This window comes from Lolium perenne, chromosome 5, assembly GCF_019359855.2.
Source record: "Lolium perenne isolate Kyuss_39 chromosome 5, Kyuss_2.0, whole genome shotgun sequence".
NCBI classification, from domain to species: Eukaryota; Viridiplantae; Streptophyta; class Magnoliopsida; order Poales; family Poaceae; genus Lolium; species Lolium perenne.
Window position 1 is genome coordinate 263,149,435 of NC_067248.2, and position 17,218 is coordinate 263,166,652.

Here is a 17,218-nt window from a genome sequence, read left to right on the forward strand (position 1 = left end):
ACGAACAAATTGTTGCAACACGAATTAGTAAAAAAATACATGCGTACAAACAAATTTCTAAAATAAATCAAAGGCGACTATAGGTTCATATAACAAAATAGAATGACCATGAATAGCAACTAGAGTCCACCTTTCGCTGTTGTTGGAGATATTTGTTTACGAAGTACTTCTTCCATTTATTATATTAATATGATTTAGATTTTTTAATGTGGACTAAATGCATACCAAAATAAGTGATCATGCATATTAAAACACGTCTAGATGCGTGCATTTCTAAGAAAAATTAAAATATGTTATATGAAAGGAGGAAGTAATATACAGTGGGCCGGTTTTGCTAATTTATTGGCTTGCACCTTACAGGGAGATGAACGCTAAATTCCTTGTATGTTTCCATTTTTTTTTTGGATAAAGTGATATGTTTCTACCCAGCTTCTTACTCCCTCCTAAGTCCTACCCACAATATGTTGCGCATAATTTTCCGTCTAAGTCAAAATTTGTAAACTTTGATAAAAATATAGATAATAATATAAAGATATATACTATACCAAATGAATATAATATGTAAATATATTACATGTAAATCGATCTATATGTATTAATTTAACATTGTATATATATTTTATCGATATACATACACTGTTTAAACTTTATAAAGTTTGACTTTAACCATATTTTGTATGCAACATAATTTTGACGGGAGGGAGTACAATTTTGATAATAAATATTTTAGTTTTTATAAGTACACGAACAAATCGTTACAACACAAATTTTAAAAATTACATATATGCGATACAAACAAATTAGCAAACTCAAAGACGACTGAGACGAGGTAGGCGCGCAGACCCGGCCCCGTGGCCCCGTGTCTCCATGTTCAGCCAGATCAGAGCTTGAGCGACAGGTCCAGCTCCGGTTCAGCTGCCGCCTCTCCCCTGTCATGACCCCATGCCCTGGTCCAGTCCACCACGGGCGCGTCCGCTACGGAAGCGGGGTCTTGCGCTCCCCAGAGCACCTGGCCGCCGGTGAGGAACCGGACGGCCGGTGCCGAAGAGGAGGAGGAGGAGGATGACGGGGCAACTTGGCGCTTGCGCGTACCGGCGTTGCGCACGAGCCTGTGCGCGTTCTGGTGGCCGCCGAGCCCCTGCTTGCTGAGGAACCTGCGGTCGCAGAAGCTGCACGCGTACTGCGCCTGCGCCTCTTCCCGGTCCCGGCCGACGATGTTGACGACGAGGCGCTGAAGCGGCGACGAAGGATCGAGGTTGAGGTCGAGGTTGATCACGCTGTAGTCCTGCTGCACCTGCTTGCCCTCCATGGCCGGCGCAAACTCGACGGATGAGTCAGCTAGCTAGCTAGGGCGGCGTGTGTTTGGAAGAATTCGAAGCAATGGCAATGGAGGATGACACTAGTAGAAAAACGCTCATCTATACCGGTTCCAGAGGGCCATTCGTACCGGTTTTGCAACCGGTACAAATTATTCGGCACTAAAGCCCCCCCCTCTTTCGTACCGGTTGCTTACGAACCGGTATAAAACGGGCCTCCACGTGGGCCACCAGGAGAGCTCAGGGCTAAGGATCTTTGGTACCGGTTGGTAATACGAACCGGTACCAAAGGTTCCCCCCGCGGCAGGGAATTTTCCCAAATCTCTGCCGCGCAGAATTGGCTTTTTAGGGTTTTGGAGAGGTTTAGGGATATCGGTTTGATTCATATCGCGTCGATGCACCAGAAACGCGTTTGGGTTTAGGTAGTACATGAAGATCAAGATGATGCATAGCAAGTTGGTGCATATAATATAACACACATGTTATTGCATGAGATCGCAAATTAAGTAGCACTATGCATGAAGATCGATCTTCATGCATAGTGGTGCTCTCCGAGGCGTACTCTATATATGTCTATTACATGTAGCATAGTGGTACTCTTCGAGTCAACGATATATGTAACATGTACATCTTCATTCATTGTGGTGCTCTGCGAGTGGTGGTATGACGTCCCGAAGGAAAAATCCCGCCAATTCCTCGCCTATTGCTATGAAGCGGTCATCAATTGAGAGCTTGTTCCGCTTTCTTGCCAACTATAAAAGAATAAGATACAAATGAATACATGAAACAACTATTACTGAAACTCAGCACAACTTATGATAACAAAACAAATTTGTGAAGATTGTTTTTGTACCTCTTTATTTCTTTCATTATTCGTTCTCTCGTTGACAATTCTGCGGATGTACTGCAAACGAAGAATCCACAGAGATCGGTCCCCGGAGGTTGTTGCGGGCATTTCTTTACAAGAATATAATTCAATCAAACAATAGTCAAGTATGATAATTGAAAGGTGTGTGGACCTAGGTAGTACTACTTACTTTCGCACGCCATCGCAGCTTCGGTGGCCATTCACGGGACGTATCTTCCTTGATGAAAGTTTGCCATACGCTGCTCGACAAAAGAAAAAGCATAAAAGAGTCATCAATTAGTTCAAAGCAGGAAATTAACGAAACAAACCGATAAGAATTAAAATTACCTTCTGAGCATTAAAAAACAAGACACGTATAGATCCTTTTCTTTGCTTAGTGAGTCCAAGACTTCAACTTCTCCAATTTCCAAATTGATGACGAGAAGAATAAAGTGAAACCTACGCACGTTTCAATATGTAGTCATTAGTTAAAATTTTGACATACGGTGAGCAAAATATAATGTGTTATAAGACAAGTAAGACTCACTCAAGTTGTAAGGCCAAAGTATTAGCTTTTTGTCACGTTGTCGCTTCAAAACCTTAGCAAAGTCTGCGGTGTATCCTTGTTATAGAGGGGATCATCTATGGTTTTGACATGCATTGTGTTCGGTCAATGAACCCAATGTCTGCGATATCGTCCCTTTTGCATTCGAGCATCTTCGATCTGCATAATATAGCGCACAAAAGATTATAATCTGCAGACAATGAACGACTTCTCAAATTAAATAAATAAATCACTTACAGACAATAATAGCAACTGATGATTGATTTGTCGAGGGCCCGGAGATTGTATAACTGAAAGAGTTCGGCGAAGTCAACGTTCACACACAAGATTTCCCGGAAGTAGTGCTCTTCCCTAACTCGCACCATGATAGTCTCGATCCCTTCCTTTGAGGCCTTAAGGTACCACGAATGCAAGTTACGCATACATGTTGGTACCTTCCTGAGATTCTCGACCAAATCTTTCCCTTGAACAAACTGATATGCTCGTTCAGCTAAGGCGTAATCAGTTGCGTCTTGTCGAGAACTTTGAACGGTCTTCCCGTCCAACACCTTGAGAGGGGCGACCGATTGAACGGGTTGTTGTCCGAGCTGGTAGACACTGTGTATCCCTTTTATCTCCCTGATACCCGATTTAACGGGTTTTGTCGCCTCGATCATCTTGTCATACGACCTTTCAATAGAACGCGCATAGTCGATGGCGGCGATGGTACAGTGGTCATATAGATTGTCAACGGTACGCACAACTTTCTCCCGATCTAGTGTCTTCTCGAAAGGTATCTCTGGCACTTTCGGTGCAAAAATTTCTTCACCTCGGCCTGAACGGCCTCCGCGTTTTCCTCTGGAGTTTTTTCCCAAGGTAACTTCTCAGTAGGCGGCAGTTGTTTCTCCTTTCTAGCTTTCTTCCTAGGCGGCGTACTGTTCCGCTTAACGGACGCTGTCTTACGCGGAGGATCTCGAGATGGTGGACTCACGCTGGGGTCCCTCTCAGGTAGGTGTGGACTTGGCTGCTCACCAGGACTGCCACCAGGAGGAGTCGATGGCATTTGCTGCTCATGTGTAGGAGTCGGTGGCCTTTGCAAAAGGACGACGTACTTCTTCGGCCATAGGGCGAAACCGTGCTTGACATCGCCCAGTGTCCTCTCATCTTCACCTCTAGGAATATCAAGCTCCACTTTTTCAAACCCCGAAACAACTTCATCCACCCCGACACGAACACAACCAGGTGGAATGGGCATATGATGGTGCATTGCTCCATCTTCACTTGGGTACACATAGCCGACCGCCTCCTTAAAGTTCGCGGTCCTGATTAACATATGTAGCTCGCAATCTGTCTTCTCCGTGACATAATCCACGGGGTAGCTTCCTCCACATCCGTCAAGATGCGAGGAACCGACACTGCTTCTTCGCTGAGATGGGGCAGCATCGGCTTGTGGATCCTGTAGAAACAGCGGCTGATCAGGTGCCCTCTGATTTCTCTCAAGAGCCTCCACCCTAGATAACAACTCCGTTACAATGTCGGCGTCCTTCTTCTTCTTCTTTCGCGAACGGCTTCTATAAGTGTCAGCGCTGTCCGGCCACGCTTCCTTCATGGTGAGACCTGGGCGAGCTCGTACCCGTCCAACATGTTCGTGGTTCCCGTAGCGAGTGTCGCTCGTCATTCTCTCGATCGGGAATGTACTCTCCTTTCTCGACCTTTTCAATTGCATCTACAAGCTTCGGTACAATTGCCTCAATTTTTTCCTTCCATTTTCCCTTCGCAACGATCAACCCTGTCTTTGGGTCCAACCCTGCCCCATGAGCGAACAACCAGAACTTGGACCGTTCGCCGCCCCATGTCTGTGGAGTGATTCCATGATCGATCAGGTTATTCTCAAACGCTGTCCACTTCGGAATGGCACTCTTGTAGCCACCTGACCCCAAATGATGCGGAAGTTTCTTCTTTGCAGCATTTTCGGTATTTTTCTTCGATCGGGACACAAACTTAGACGATTTCTTATACTCCTTAAATGCGGCCCAGTTGATCTTTTATCTTCACTAGATTTTCGGTATTATCATCGAATACTGGATCTTCATTCTTATATTTGTCCCATAAATTTTTCTTGAAGCTGGAATTGTATGGCCATCTTCTTCCATGTCCATTCCTTGACTTTATCCTTCTGGCCTTCCGTCATGTCTTCCGGTAGGCTGAACTTTGTCAGTAGCGTTTCCCAAAGAAATTTTTTCATGCTGTCGTTGACATAAGTAGCACCACTCTCCGGGTTCTTCGGCTTATGCCACTCTTGAATGCTGATCGGTACATGGTCCCTAACAATAACTCCGGATTGACTTGTAAATTTGCGGCAAAACTCCTTGGGCTCCACTGGTTCACCATTAGCCTTGAATGCCGTGAGGGCTAACCTGCCCTCGCCCTTTAGCACCCGCGTCGGGCCTCGTTTTGTTCTAACAGACTTGCTCGATGATCCAGAAGGCTAAAAGAAAAAATTATTCGTTAATAAGTGCAATACAAATAAATGAATGCATCTAGGGATGAACACAGACTAATTGATACATAGATATACACCTCGCCGGAGTTTGTGATGGACACTTCATTGTCTTTTCTAACTTGTTCAGACTCAAGTCCCTCGCCAAAATCATTCAGAAAGTCGGGGTACTCGTTGTCATCTCCATCGTCGGGTTCCGGACCACGGGCACTCTCATAGATCAATCGCTGCACCGCTTCTTCCTCCTCATCTCGGACGAAGGTGCCGTCCTCCATACCTCAATGTCACTGCAAAATTAAGAAAGCAATTAATAGCATAATCATGTGAAATACAAACACATATGCCCTCCTTTTGAAATGAATATGCCAAACAAAAACACAATCATGCCCTTAAGAAAACTTAGTTGTGGTACTTTCTATCTATCCAGATTTCACCTTGTGATGTTCATATGTTTATGTACTCGGCGCTCCTCCTCTCGCTCTTCTCTCTATGACACGGCGGCACCGACCGCCACGGACTCGGCACCGCTACATACCCTAACCCTAACACTCGGCGCTCCTCCTCTCGCTCTTCTCTCTATGTCGCGGCGGTTTGTGAATATTCCAAAATTTGGGGAAATCTAAAATTTGTTTCAAAGTTGCCACTTTGCATGCTTATATTAAGAGTTTGACTTTGAATCAGCAAGGTTGACTTTAACCAAGTTGTTCACTTTTATGAGTACTATTGATCTGGGCAGCGGCACGGCACGGCACGGCAGTGGGCAAAGGTGGCACGGCAGCGGCAGGGGCAGCAGTGGCACGGGCAGTGGCACGGCAGCGGCAGCGGCACGGGCAGGGCACGGCAGCGGCAGGGGCAGGGCACGGGCAGGGCACGGCAGCGGCAGGGGCAGGGCACGGGCAGTGGCACGGCAGGTGGCACGGCAGCGGCAGGGTGGCACGGCACGGGGCAGGCGGGCAATGCAGCGGCACGCACGGCAGGGCAGCGGCAGCGGCAGCGGCACGAGGCAGGGCACGGCAGTGGCACTGGGCAGGCAGCGGCAGCGCAGCGGCACGGCACGGGCAGTGGCACGGCAGCGGCAGCGGCAGCGGCACGGGCAGGGCACGGCAGCGGGCTGGCAGTGGCACGGGCGTGCACGGGCAGGGCACGGCAGTGGCACGGGCAGTGGCACGGCAGCGGCAGCGGCAGCGGCATCGGCAGGCACGGCACGGGCAGGTGGCACGGCACGGCAACGGCAGCGGCAGCGGCACGGCACGGGCAGGGCACGGCAGCGGCAGCGGCAAAAGGTGGGCATGGGCGTGGGCGTCTGCGGCATTTCGTCGAACACCCTAAGGGTGGTGTCGACGGCCGCAGAGTGCGGCTTGGCGTCGTCGGCGTGGGCGTCTGGCGAGCGTCGGGGAACGGCGAGCGTGCCGAGGCGACGCTGGCACGGCGGGCGTGGTGAGGCGGCTCGGCGGCGCCGACGCCGGATGTGCGAGCGCGCGTGCGAGCGGGGAGGGAAGAAGGCCGGGGAGGAGCGGCGGACTTACCTGCGGGGCGCGGCGACGGCGACGGCGACCGCGTGGCTGCGGGACGGCGCGGCGTGGCTCGGATGGCGGCGCGGCGTGGCTCCGATGGCGGCGCTGGCGTGGGTGCGCGGCGGTGCGGCGTGGGTGCGAACGGCGCGCGGCACGGCTAAGTGTGAGAATGGAGAAGAAGATGGCCGCGCGGCTAAGTGTTTTACAGGAAAACCTTTGGTACCGGTTGGTACCACCAACCGGTACGAAAGGCCTTTCGTACGGTTGGTGGTACCAACCGGTACCAAAGGTTTTTTTGTTTTTTGTTTTTCTTTTTCTGTTTTCTTTTCTTTGCTGTTTCTTTTCTTTTTCTTTTCTGTTTCTGTTTCTTTTTCTGTTACTTTGCTGTTTCTTTTCTTTTTTTATTTTATTTTCTATTTCTTTTCTATTTCTTTTTTCTGTTGCTTTTCTATTTATTTTCTTTTCTGTTTCTTTTCTATTTATTTTTTCTATTGCTTTTCTATTTATTTTCTTTTCTGTTGCTTTTCTTTTTCTGCTTTCTTTTATTTTTTTATTTTCTTTTCTATTTCTTTTCTATTTCTTTTTCTCGTTGCTTTTCTATTTATTTTTTTTCTGTTTCTTTTCTATTTTATTTTTTCTATTGCTTTTCTATTTATTTTCTTTTCTCGTTGCTTTTCTTTTTCTCGTTTCTTTTCTTTTTTATTTTCCTTTCTATTTCTTTTCTATTTCTTTTTTCTGTTGCTTTTCTATTTATTTTCTTTTCTGTTTCTTTTCTATTTATTTTTTCTATTGCTTTTCTATTTATTTTCTTTTCTATTTATTGTTTCTATTTCTTTCTTTACACTCCGCCACGACGTTCGCGCGGGAAAGTTTCCCGCCTCGACGTCGCGCAGAAACTTTCCCGCCACGACGTCACAAGCAGAAACTTTCCCGCCACGACGCCGCGCGTGGGAGAAAAAAGGCGAGAAAGAAAGGGCGGGAATAAATTTTTATTACGATTGAACTCGAATTAAAAGTACATAGCTTAACTGAAAATTAAAGATACATGGCCAAATTCTACCGTTGGAGTCATTCACCATACTCGTGCCTAGCTCGTAGTAGTCGCCACTGTAGTCGTCGTAGTCGCCGTCATCATCGTCGCTGGCATCGGGGTCGCGGTACTCTCCGGTCGGCGGGTGAGCACGCGTGGGCTGGGACTGAGGGTAGCGCAGGCGGGGGCCACGGTAGGCCATGACGCCCTGGAGAGTTCGGCCGCGCCACCACAGCCGACGGCCGGCCTCGTTGAAGTTCGAAGGAGGCGGACCGCCCTCCTCATGCCTGGAAAGCGTGGGAAGAAAATAGGCGGGAAGACAGAGGCAAACCTTTAGTACCGGTTGGTGGGTGCAACCGGTACTAAAGCTGTCGGCGAGATAAGGACGCCCGTCGGTGGGATAAGGACGCGTGGGTAACCTTTAGTACCGGTTGGTGGGTGCAACCGGTACTAAAGCTGTCGGCAGATAAGGACGCCCGTCGGTGGGATAAGGACGCGTGGGTAACCTTTAGTACCGGTTGGTAGGTGCAACCGGTACTAAAGCTGTCGGCAGATAAGGACGCCCGCTCGATGAGATAAAGTATGTAGCGCACGACGCCCGTCGGTGGGATAAGGACGCGTGGGTAACCTTTAGTACCGGTTCGTGTCTCGCAACCGGTACTAAAGTCGCTGCAGGATAAGGACGCTCTGCCTATAAAAGGAGCATCGATAGACCATGGGAAGCAGCTCAACAAGCCAACATGGATGGAGAGTTTCATCACCATGGATGGAAGAAAGGGTTGGGAAATCTCCCGTGGCGGAACTTGTCGAAGATGCCCTTGGTGCACACGCCCTATGGCATCTTCGGAAGTTCCGCCTCGAAAAATTTCCCCGCAAGCCCGTGGACGACTCCTTAGCCTCTACCAATGGTGGGGAAAGGGTTGGGAAATCTCCCGTGGCGGAACTTGTCGAAGATGACCTTGGTGCACACGCCCTATGGCATCTTCGGAAGTTCCGCCTCGGAAAAATTTCCCGCAAGCCCGTGGAAGACTCCATCTCCTCTAACAATGTTGCGGAAAGGGTTGGGAAATCACCGTGGCGGAACTTCTCGAATATGCCCTTGGTGCACATGCCCTATATATGGCATATTCGGAAGTTCCGCCTTGGAAAAATTTCCCCGCAAGCCCGTGGAAGACTCCATCTCCTCTAACAATGTTGGGGAAAGGGTTGGGAAATCTCCGTGGCGGAACTTGTCGAAGATGCCCTTGGTGCACACGCCCTATGGCATCTTCGGAAGTTCCGCCTCGGAAAAATTTCCCTGCAAGCCCGTGACTTAACTAGTAAAACAAGCCAACCATCTCCATTGTTAATATCTTACATACAGTAACATCATTACACAAAAGTGATTTCCATATTGAGATACACAAGTTATACTCCATCTCCTCTAGTCTTCTCGAGTTTTCTTCGCCCGTTTCCCTTTCTTCATCGCGACGCAACCATGGACAATCTTCATTGTTTAAGATGATGCTTGGGTCAATTTTTACCTTGAAGGGTGGAATATCGTCAAACTTATTATAATCTTCTCGACATGTCTGTCTTGTCCTCTACTCCCACGATGTTTCTTTTTCCGAAAGAACTATGTGCCGCTTTGGCTCATCGTATGATGTGTCCTCTTGCCTTTCTTTTCTTTTTTTCGGTTTGCTAGACATATCCTTCACATAAAAAACCTGAGCCACTTCACTGGCTAGGACGAATGGTTCGGTGTCGTACCCAAGATTCTTGAAATCCACTGTAGTCATTCCGCATCGCGGGTCTACCTGCACCCCGTCTTTCAAAGTTGAACCATTTACACCGGAACAAAGGGACCTTGAAATTAGGTCCATAGTCAAGTTCCCATATCTCCTCTATGTACCCATAATATGTGACCTTGTTCCCATTGCCATCTTCTCGCATCAAAGCGGACACCACTGTTTTGGTTGGTGCTCTTTTTGTCTTGGGCGAAAGTGTAAAATGTGTTCCCATTAATCTCGTACCCTTGAAAAGTCGATATAGTAGAAGATGGTTGCTTGGCCAACAAGTACAGCTGCTCGTCATCGGTGACATTCATGAGACGTGTTTGCAACCAACCGCCGAAAGTCTTCATGTGTTCTCCATCAATCCAATCTTCACGTTGCTCCGGTATTTAGAGCGTAAGATCTCCTTGTGTTCCTCTTTGTACGGAGCCACCAAGATGGAATTAAGTAGAACTGTGTAGTGTGCTTGAGTGAAAGAATGTCCGTCCATACACGTTGCTGATTTCTTTCCTAGCGTGCCTTTTCCACGCAGCTCCCCTCATAGCGCGATTCAGAACACCGATCGGCTTAAGGTCGAATAAAGTCAACACAAAACTCAATGACCTCCTCTGTTCCATAGCCCTTGGAGATGCTTCCTTCTCGCCTAGCACGGTTATGAACGTACTTCTTTAAGACTCCCATGAATCTCTCAAAGGGGAACATGTTGTGTAGAAATACAGACCGAGAACGCCAATCTCTTCGACCAGGTGAACTAGGAGATGTGTCATAATATTGAAGAAGGATGGTGGGAACACCAACTCGAAGCTGACTAGACATTGGACCACATCCTTCTCGTAAATTTTGTAGAGTAAGTGGATTGATCACCTTCGAGAAATTGCATTGAGGAACGCACATAGCTTCACAATGGGTACTCGAACATTTTCCGGCGTAAGCCCCCTCAATGCAACCGGAAGTAATTGTGTCATAATCACGTGGCAGTCATGAGACTTTAGGTTTTGAAACTTTTTCTCCGACATGTTTATTATTCCCTTTATATTGGAGGAGAAGCCAGACGGGACCTTGATACTGCTAAGACATTCAAAAAATATTTCCTTCTCCTCTTTGGTAAGAGCATAGGCTGGCAGACCTTGATACTTCTCTGGATTCAGGTTGTTTCCTTCGTGGATACTTTGCTGGTCCTGCCGTGCATCCGGTGTATCTTTTGTCTTCCCATACACGCCCAAGAAGTTTAGCAGGTTCACGCAAAGATTTTTCGTCACGTGCATCACGTCGATTGCAGAGTGAACCTCTAAGAATTTCCGTAGGGTAGCTCCCAAAATATCGACTTCTTCTTCCACATGGGTACGTGTCCGTCAACATCATGCGGAAATGCATTGTCCGCCGGGACCCTTTCCAAAGATCACTTCTAAATCCTTGACCATATCATATATAACTTCCCCATTAGGGCGGGTAGGCTTGGTTCGGTTATCTGCCTCACCTCCGAAATGCTTTCCTCTCTTTCTTACGTGATGTTGTTTTGGAAGAAATCGACGATGCCCTGTACACATTCTTGTTTCCCAAATAAATACTATCAGTCTCACCTAAACAAGTGTGTGCATGCATTGTATCCCTTGTTTGACTGCCTGAAATGTTACCAAGAGCAGGCCAATCATTGATGGTTACAAATAACAACGCCGTAGGTTAAATTCCTTTTGTTCGTGCTCATCCCACACAGTACACCTTCGTCACGCCACAACTCTAAAAGTTCTTCAACCAATGGCCTCAGGTACACATCAATGTCGTTCTTGCGGGTTGCTTCGGGCCCTGGATGAGCACCGGCATCATAATGAACTTCCGCTTCATGCACAACCAAGGAGGAAGGTTATAGATACATAGAGTCACCGGCAGGTGCTATGACTGAGCTCTGCTCCCGAAAGGATTAAAGCCATCTGTACTTAGACCAAATCTTAAGTTCCTTGCGTCATCTGAAAATGACTTGAACTCTCTCGTCGATTTTTCTCCACTGCGACCCGTCGGCGGGGTGTCTCAAAGCATCACATCTTTCTTACGGTCCTCTTTGTGCCATCGCAACAACTTGGCATGCTCTTTATTCGGAACAAACGTTTCAACCGTGGTATTATAGGAGCATACCACATCACCTTCGCAGAACCCTCTTCCTGGGGGTGGACTCACCCTCAACATCGCCAGGGTCATCTCGCCCGATCTTATACCTCAATGCACTACATACCGGGCATGCATTCAAATTCTCGTACTCCCCGCGGTAGAGGATGCGCTCATTGATGCATGCATGTATCTTCTCGCACCTCTAATCCTAGAGGGCAGACAACCTTCTTTGCTTCGTACGTGCTAGAGGGCAACACGTTCTCCCCTGGAAGCATCTTCTTTATTATTTTCAGCAACTTTTCAAATCCCTTGTCGTAAGTACCATTCTCTCGCCTTCCATCGCAGCAATTCCAGCGTGGTACCCAGCTTTTTCTCGACCATTTTCGCAATTTGGGTACAACAGTTTGTTGTGATCCTCTAACATTTTATCCAACTTCAACCTCTCCTTTTCATATCCGCAGTTCATCTTCGCATCAAGAATGGACCGACCCAAATCGTCATCCGGGTCATCAAAAAAATGCTCATAGAAAATGAGCTCTTCTTCAGCCTTCGTCTTCCCCCATTCTACTACCACCGTCTTCGGTGAATAAGCTGGGATAGTTGTCACTATCCTCTTCTTCTTCGTTGTCTTCCAATATAACCCCTCTTTCTCCGTGCTTGGTCCAACAATTATAGCTGGGCATGAAACCATTCTCCAGCAGGTGGACGTGAAGGGTCTTCGAGGTAGAGTAATCCTTCATATTCTTACAGGAACTACATGGACAATACATGAAACCATTCGACCGCCTGTTTGCCTCAGCCACGTTGAGAAAATAATGCATGCCAAGCAATGAACTCGGGATGGCACCGGTCACCGTACATCCATTGTCGACTCATCTGCATTTTATATGTATATCAAAAATCATTAAGTACACAACATCATGGATATATGAGTGACCAACTTAATTAATATTCAAGTTCATCACATAAAACTAATTGTTTTTTATAAAATAGAAGAGGGGCTCACCGAGGTGGTACCGTGCCGGCTAGGGGACGACGCTAGCGATCGACGGCGGTGAGGACGGGGATGATACTAATTAAAACCTACAAAACATACCATAATTTCAGCTCAAATTGCATATAAAAAAATAAAATCACTGACTTAGGCATTTCATCGAACACCTTGATTGCACTACAAAAATAGTACGAGTTAAAACTACCAAAGAACTGAGCTAAATTAGGAACGCCGGAAGGAAGGATGATATTGCTAACCCTTGGATAGATGTATGCCGTTAATCTTGTTAAAATGGTGGAGAAAAATAAAGATTATTGAAGTGTAAGAGGTGGAGAAAAATTTAGAGTGTGAGGAAGAAGAGAAAAATGAGAGCCAGCAGGGGGCTCGGGACGATCTGGGCGATTTTGATATGGCTGGGTACCCTTTGGTACCGGTTCGTGTTACGAACCGGTACCAAAGGTCCAGCCCGGGCCCCACCACGCGTTTTAATTTTGGCCGAAGACCTTTCGTACCGGTTCCTAACACGAACCGGTACGAAAGCTCCTAACGAACCGGTATTAAATCTCCTCGCCCGCCAGAGCCAATCAACCGGTATAGATGACCCCATTGGTACCGGTTCGTAAGGGAACCGGTACCAATGGCTTAGATGGATGAGAGGTTTTCTACTAGTGTGAACGATGGATACAACATGCATGGACCGTACATGTTTATATACAAAGTTACAAACAGACGCTGCCCGGCCGATTCTTCGAGAAGGTTCCGATCGGTGTGCCAGGTGCCATGGCGATTGGCGATCGATGTGCCAGGTGCCATGGCGATTGGCGATCCATGTCATGAATTAGTTTTCCGAAGGCACGGTGATGCCATGGTGGCCCACACGCAAACTCTAAAGATGAATGATCACTAGAACCCTGTAATAACAAGACCAGTATAGCCCCCCTGAACTGAGTACAGGACACCCTGACCTGAGTGATGAGTGCGGAAATGTGTGCGCACCTCAGACCGGAAATACTAGCTAGTGGGATTGGCGTTCACAAATCACAACTTACCTAAGATGCATGCCGGTCACGTAGTCGGTTTACAGTTCACAACTTGGAAGCAAAGCAGTACACATGCATCATACATGCCGGCATGCATAGTTGCATACAGCTGAGATGGAAATATATAGCTAGGTTCTAGACGCCTCCAAGCTGAGATGACGGTCATGGATAAGAGCATAACCGCAAATCCCAAATCCACCTATCCAGGCCATCCAAACGCGTTTTGAGGGCCGAAAAATAGCCGCGCAGTTTAGACATGGCAAACGCGGCACGCATAACAACATATTCCCGAATATTCTGTTATGCGGGTCGCGTTTGGCGTGTCTGGACTGGCGACCATTTTTCGGCCCGCAAGCATAGGGTTTATCCAAATTATTCGACAATTCTCAAATGCAGTAACATAATCATCTAGAATAGGTTGTTCAAAGTACTCAATCATACATGAAACACGGCACCAAAAGAAGATCGAACATCACATCATGAAAGAGAGAAGTGATCATGCGTCACCGTTGCTTGCCGGCGCATCGACATGGCCGCCGACGCTCGCCGTAGCGTCTCCACCTCCGGCTGTCATCGCGGCAGCCATGGCAGCGCGTGCAGCTTCCCTCCTCCGCGCTAAGCTCTGCGTCTTCATGAGCTTCCACCACTCAAGGGTCTCCTCATCCATGGCGGCCGGGTTCATCAACATAGTGGCATTCTCCGCCGCGATGAGCTCCGCCATGGCACGGTGCTGAAAGGACACAGATGTCGCCTAGAGGGGGGGATGAATAGGTGATTTAAACTTTTACGAGATGAGCTTAACAAATGCGGAATAAAACTAGCGTTTACTTTGTCAAGCCCAAAGCTTATATACTATGGTTCACCTATGTGCACCAACAACTTATGCTAAGCAATACAAGCAACTATGTGATAGCAAGATATATAACTTCAAGAACGATGGCTATCACAAGGTAAAGTGCATAAGTAAAGAGATCGGGTATAGAGATAACCGAGGCACGCGGGAGACGAAGATTTATCCCGAAATTCACACTCTTGCGAGTGCTAATCTCCGTTGGAGAGGTGAGGTGGCTTAGTGTCCTGAACGCCACAAGAGGCTCACCTTGAGGTGTGGTTGCTCGATGCACACCAACGCCACAAAGGCCTCACCCCAAGATGCAGTACTCACACCACACACCGAACGCCACGAAGGCGCCTCACCTTATTCTCCGGTGACCCTCGCCACAAAGGCCTAGGTCACGGTTCCACTAAGGGATTTTCCTTCGAGGCGGAAACCGGGCCTTACACAAAGATTGGGGCACACATCCACAACTTAATTGGAGGCTCCCAACAAATCGCCACAAAGGACTAGAATCCGTCTAGGGTTCCAAGAATCCAAGAGTAACAACCTTCTTGCTTTCACCACCACGAATCACCGTGGAGAACTCAAACCTATGCACCAAATGCAATTGCAAGAACACCACAAAGATGCTCATGTCCTTCTCTCTCAAATTCCAACAAAGCTACAAAAGCTATTGGGGGAATAAGAGAGGATTAACAAAGAGGAGAACACAAAATTCTCCAAGATCTAGATTCCAAAGATTCACTCACAAAGAGATGATTTGGTTTGGTCAAAGTGTGGATCTAGATCTCCTCTCTCCCGAAAAATCTGGCATCTAGAAAAATCCGGGCAAAAGTCCGGCCTGGATCCAGTAAGCCCGGCCGAAAAGTCCTTAGCCGTTTTTCGGGGTATCCGGCCCGGAATTTCCGCCCCCCCTGAAAACTGGCACAGACACCAAACCGAGAAAGAGCATAACTTGAGCATCCGGACTTCGATTTTGATGATCTTGGACTCGTTTCGAAGCTAGTAACAAGCTCTACAAGATCTTGCAGGGAACCATCATAGTCCAGCAAGGGAGTATAGAAACAAATGATGAAAGGTTTGACCTATCTAAAAAAGACATACCGGTAAAACCTCCAACCTCGAAAATGCAACAAGTTGCCCAAGCAAAAACCATTCTTGATGAACTAGAGCTTGTCATGAGAATAAGCACAAGCTCTAAAACATCACATGGATAATATCCAAATAACAACCAAGAAAGATGATGCAAGGATGCAAATGTTTGAGCTCTCCGAAGGATACGATCGAGTTACTCACTCGAGAGCCCTTTTAATAGTATGGCAACTAAACTATAAACCGGTCTCCAACTACACCATGAGACCGGTGAGAAAGAAACCCTATCAAGAGCAAACCTTAACCTTGCGTATTCCACTTGAGCTTGATGATGACGGTCTTGACCGCAACAAGATGAAACGCCTTTCTTGATTGTGCTTGCTTGATGAAGTCATGTGAAATGCTCCCCCATACTCTACTATGGGAGAGCTTCTTCTTCGGCGCGTCTTCACATATCCATGAACACCATATGGATGGCAAGCTTCAAGCATATGATCTCTTCGAGTTGGCTCATCTTGAACTTGCACTTCATTTCTTCATTCTTCATCATGTTGATGTCTTGAAGTAACTTGAGGGCTCACTTCATCTTCATCTAACTTGAGGGCTCACTTCATCTTCATCTTCAAGACATACTTGACACTTGATGTTCTTCATCAATTTCTTCTTATTGCAACCTTGAAGCCAACATATGGTTCAAGCATTACCTATGGACAACTCCTACAAATATAACTCAATGCAAACATTAGTCCATAGGAATTGTCATTAATTACCAAAACCACACATGGGGGCTCCATGCACTTTCAATCTCCCCCATTTTGGTAATTGATGATAATCTCTTTGAGAGGGTTTATGTAAGGAATTTAAGTAACAAATAAGTTGAATATATAGAGCAAACTCCCCCATAATATATGCATGTGTGAATGATCTTAACTTTCATTGCATATATTGGCATTCAAAGCCTAGTGGAGTTTCCTCTAAATATTCAACTATGCAAAGAAACAAGATGCAATGCAATAAAGGCACATGCTTAAGCACAAAGCAAAGACATAACCAAATTCCTTTAAACCCTCCAAACTTCTCCCCCATTGGCACCAATTGCCGAAATGGGTGAAAAATTTAGAAGGCCAATATAGTGAGAGTTCCTCCATAGCGTATGCATTTCTCATAATTTGAGTGAAATCAAATGCACGTATCCAAGGACGAATATTCGGAAGGAATCACACTATAGATAGGATCAAAGTTTGCAAAAATATAACAAAGTCAAGAAGCTTCAACAAATGAAGCAAGCAACCAAATGAACCACAAAGAAGATACCAAAAGAAAGATAGATATGATGATAAGATCAAGAAGATTTCTCTACATGATATGAGGAAGCTCCCCAAGGTTTGTGCACAAAACGAAACAATTTGCATTGGAGTATAAAGTGCACAAACATGGAATCATCACTCCCATAATATCATTCAAAACAAAAGATACCAAGTGAATCAAACTCTAATGAACACCACAAAATAGTGCCTTAAATAAAATGAGGAAACTCCCCAAGGTACATGTATAAATTAAAATGTTGCATTTGAATACAATATGCATAACATGGAATCCTCACTCCCTCATTACCATTTAAAACACAA

General features: G+C 46.6%; 1 protein-coding gene and 1 long non-coding RNA gene across 2 annotated transcripts; both read right to left on the minus strand.

Moving 5' to 3' along the window:
• Positions 1 to 880: 880 nt before the first annotated feature.
• On the minus strand, positions 881 to 1,309 carry LOC127304408 (zinc finger protein 2-like). The gene has a single exon (XM_051335096.1). The coding sequence runs from the start codon at positions 1,307 to 1,309 to the stop codon at positions 881 to 883; it is 429 nt and encodes a 142-aa protein (XP_051191056.1).
• A 913-nt stretch (positions 1,310 to 2,222) lies between these two features.
• Positions 2,223 to 2,635, minus strand: LOC127302934 (uncharacterized). Its single transcript, XR_007853187.2, has 3 exons — positions 2,512 to 2,635; positions 2,354 to 2,423; positions 2,223 to 2,273 (listed from the first exon to the last, which is right to left on the minus strand). It is a non-coding gene; the product is annotated as an uncharacterized lncRNA (long non-coding RNA).
• Between the last annotated feature and the right edge of the window lie 14,583 nt (positions 2,636 to 17,218).

Excerpts from the sequence above, each read along its gene's own strand:
- LOC127304408 (XM_051335096.1), bottom strand. The coding sequence starts at position 1,309 with ATGGAGGGCAAGCAGGTGCAGCAGGACTACAGCGTGATCAACCTCGAC.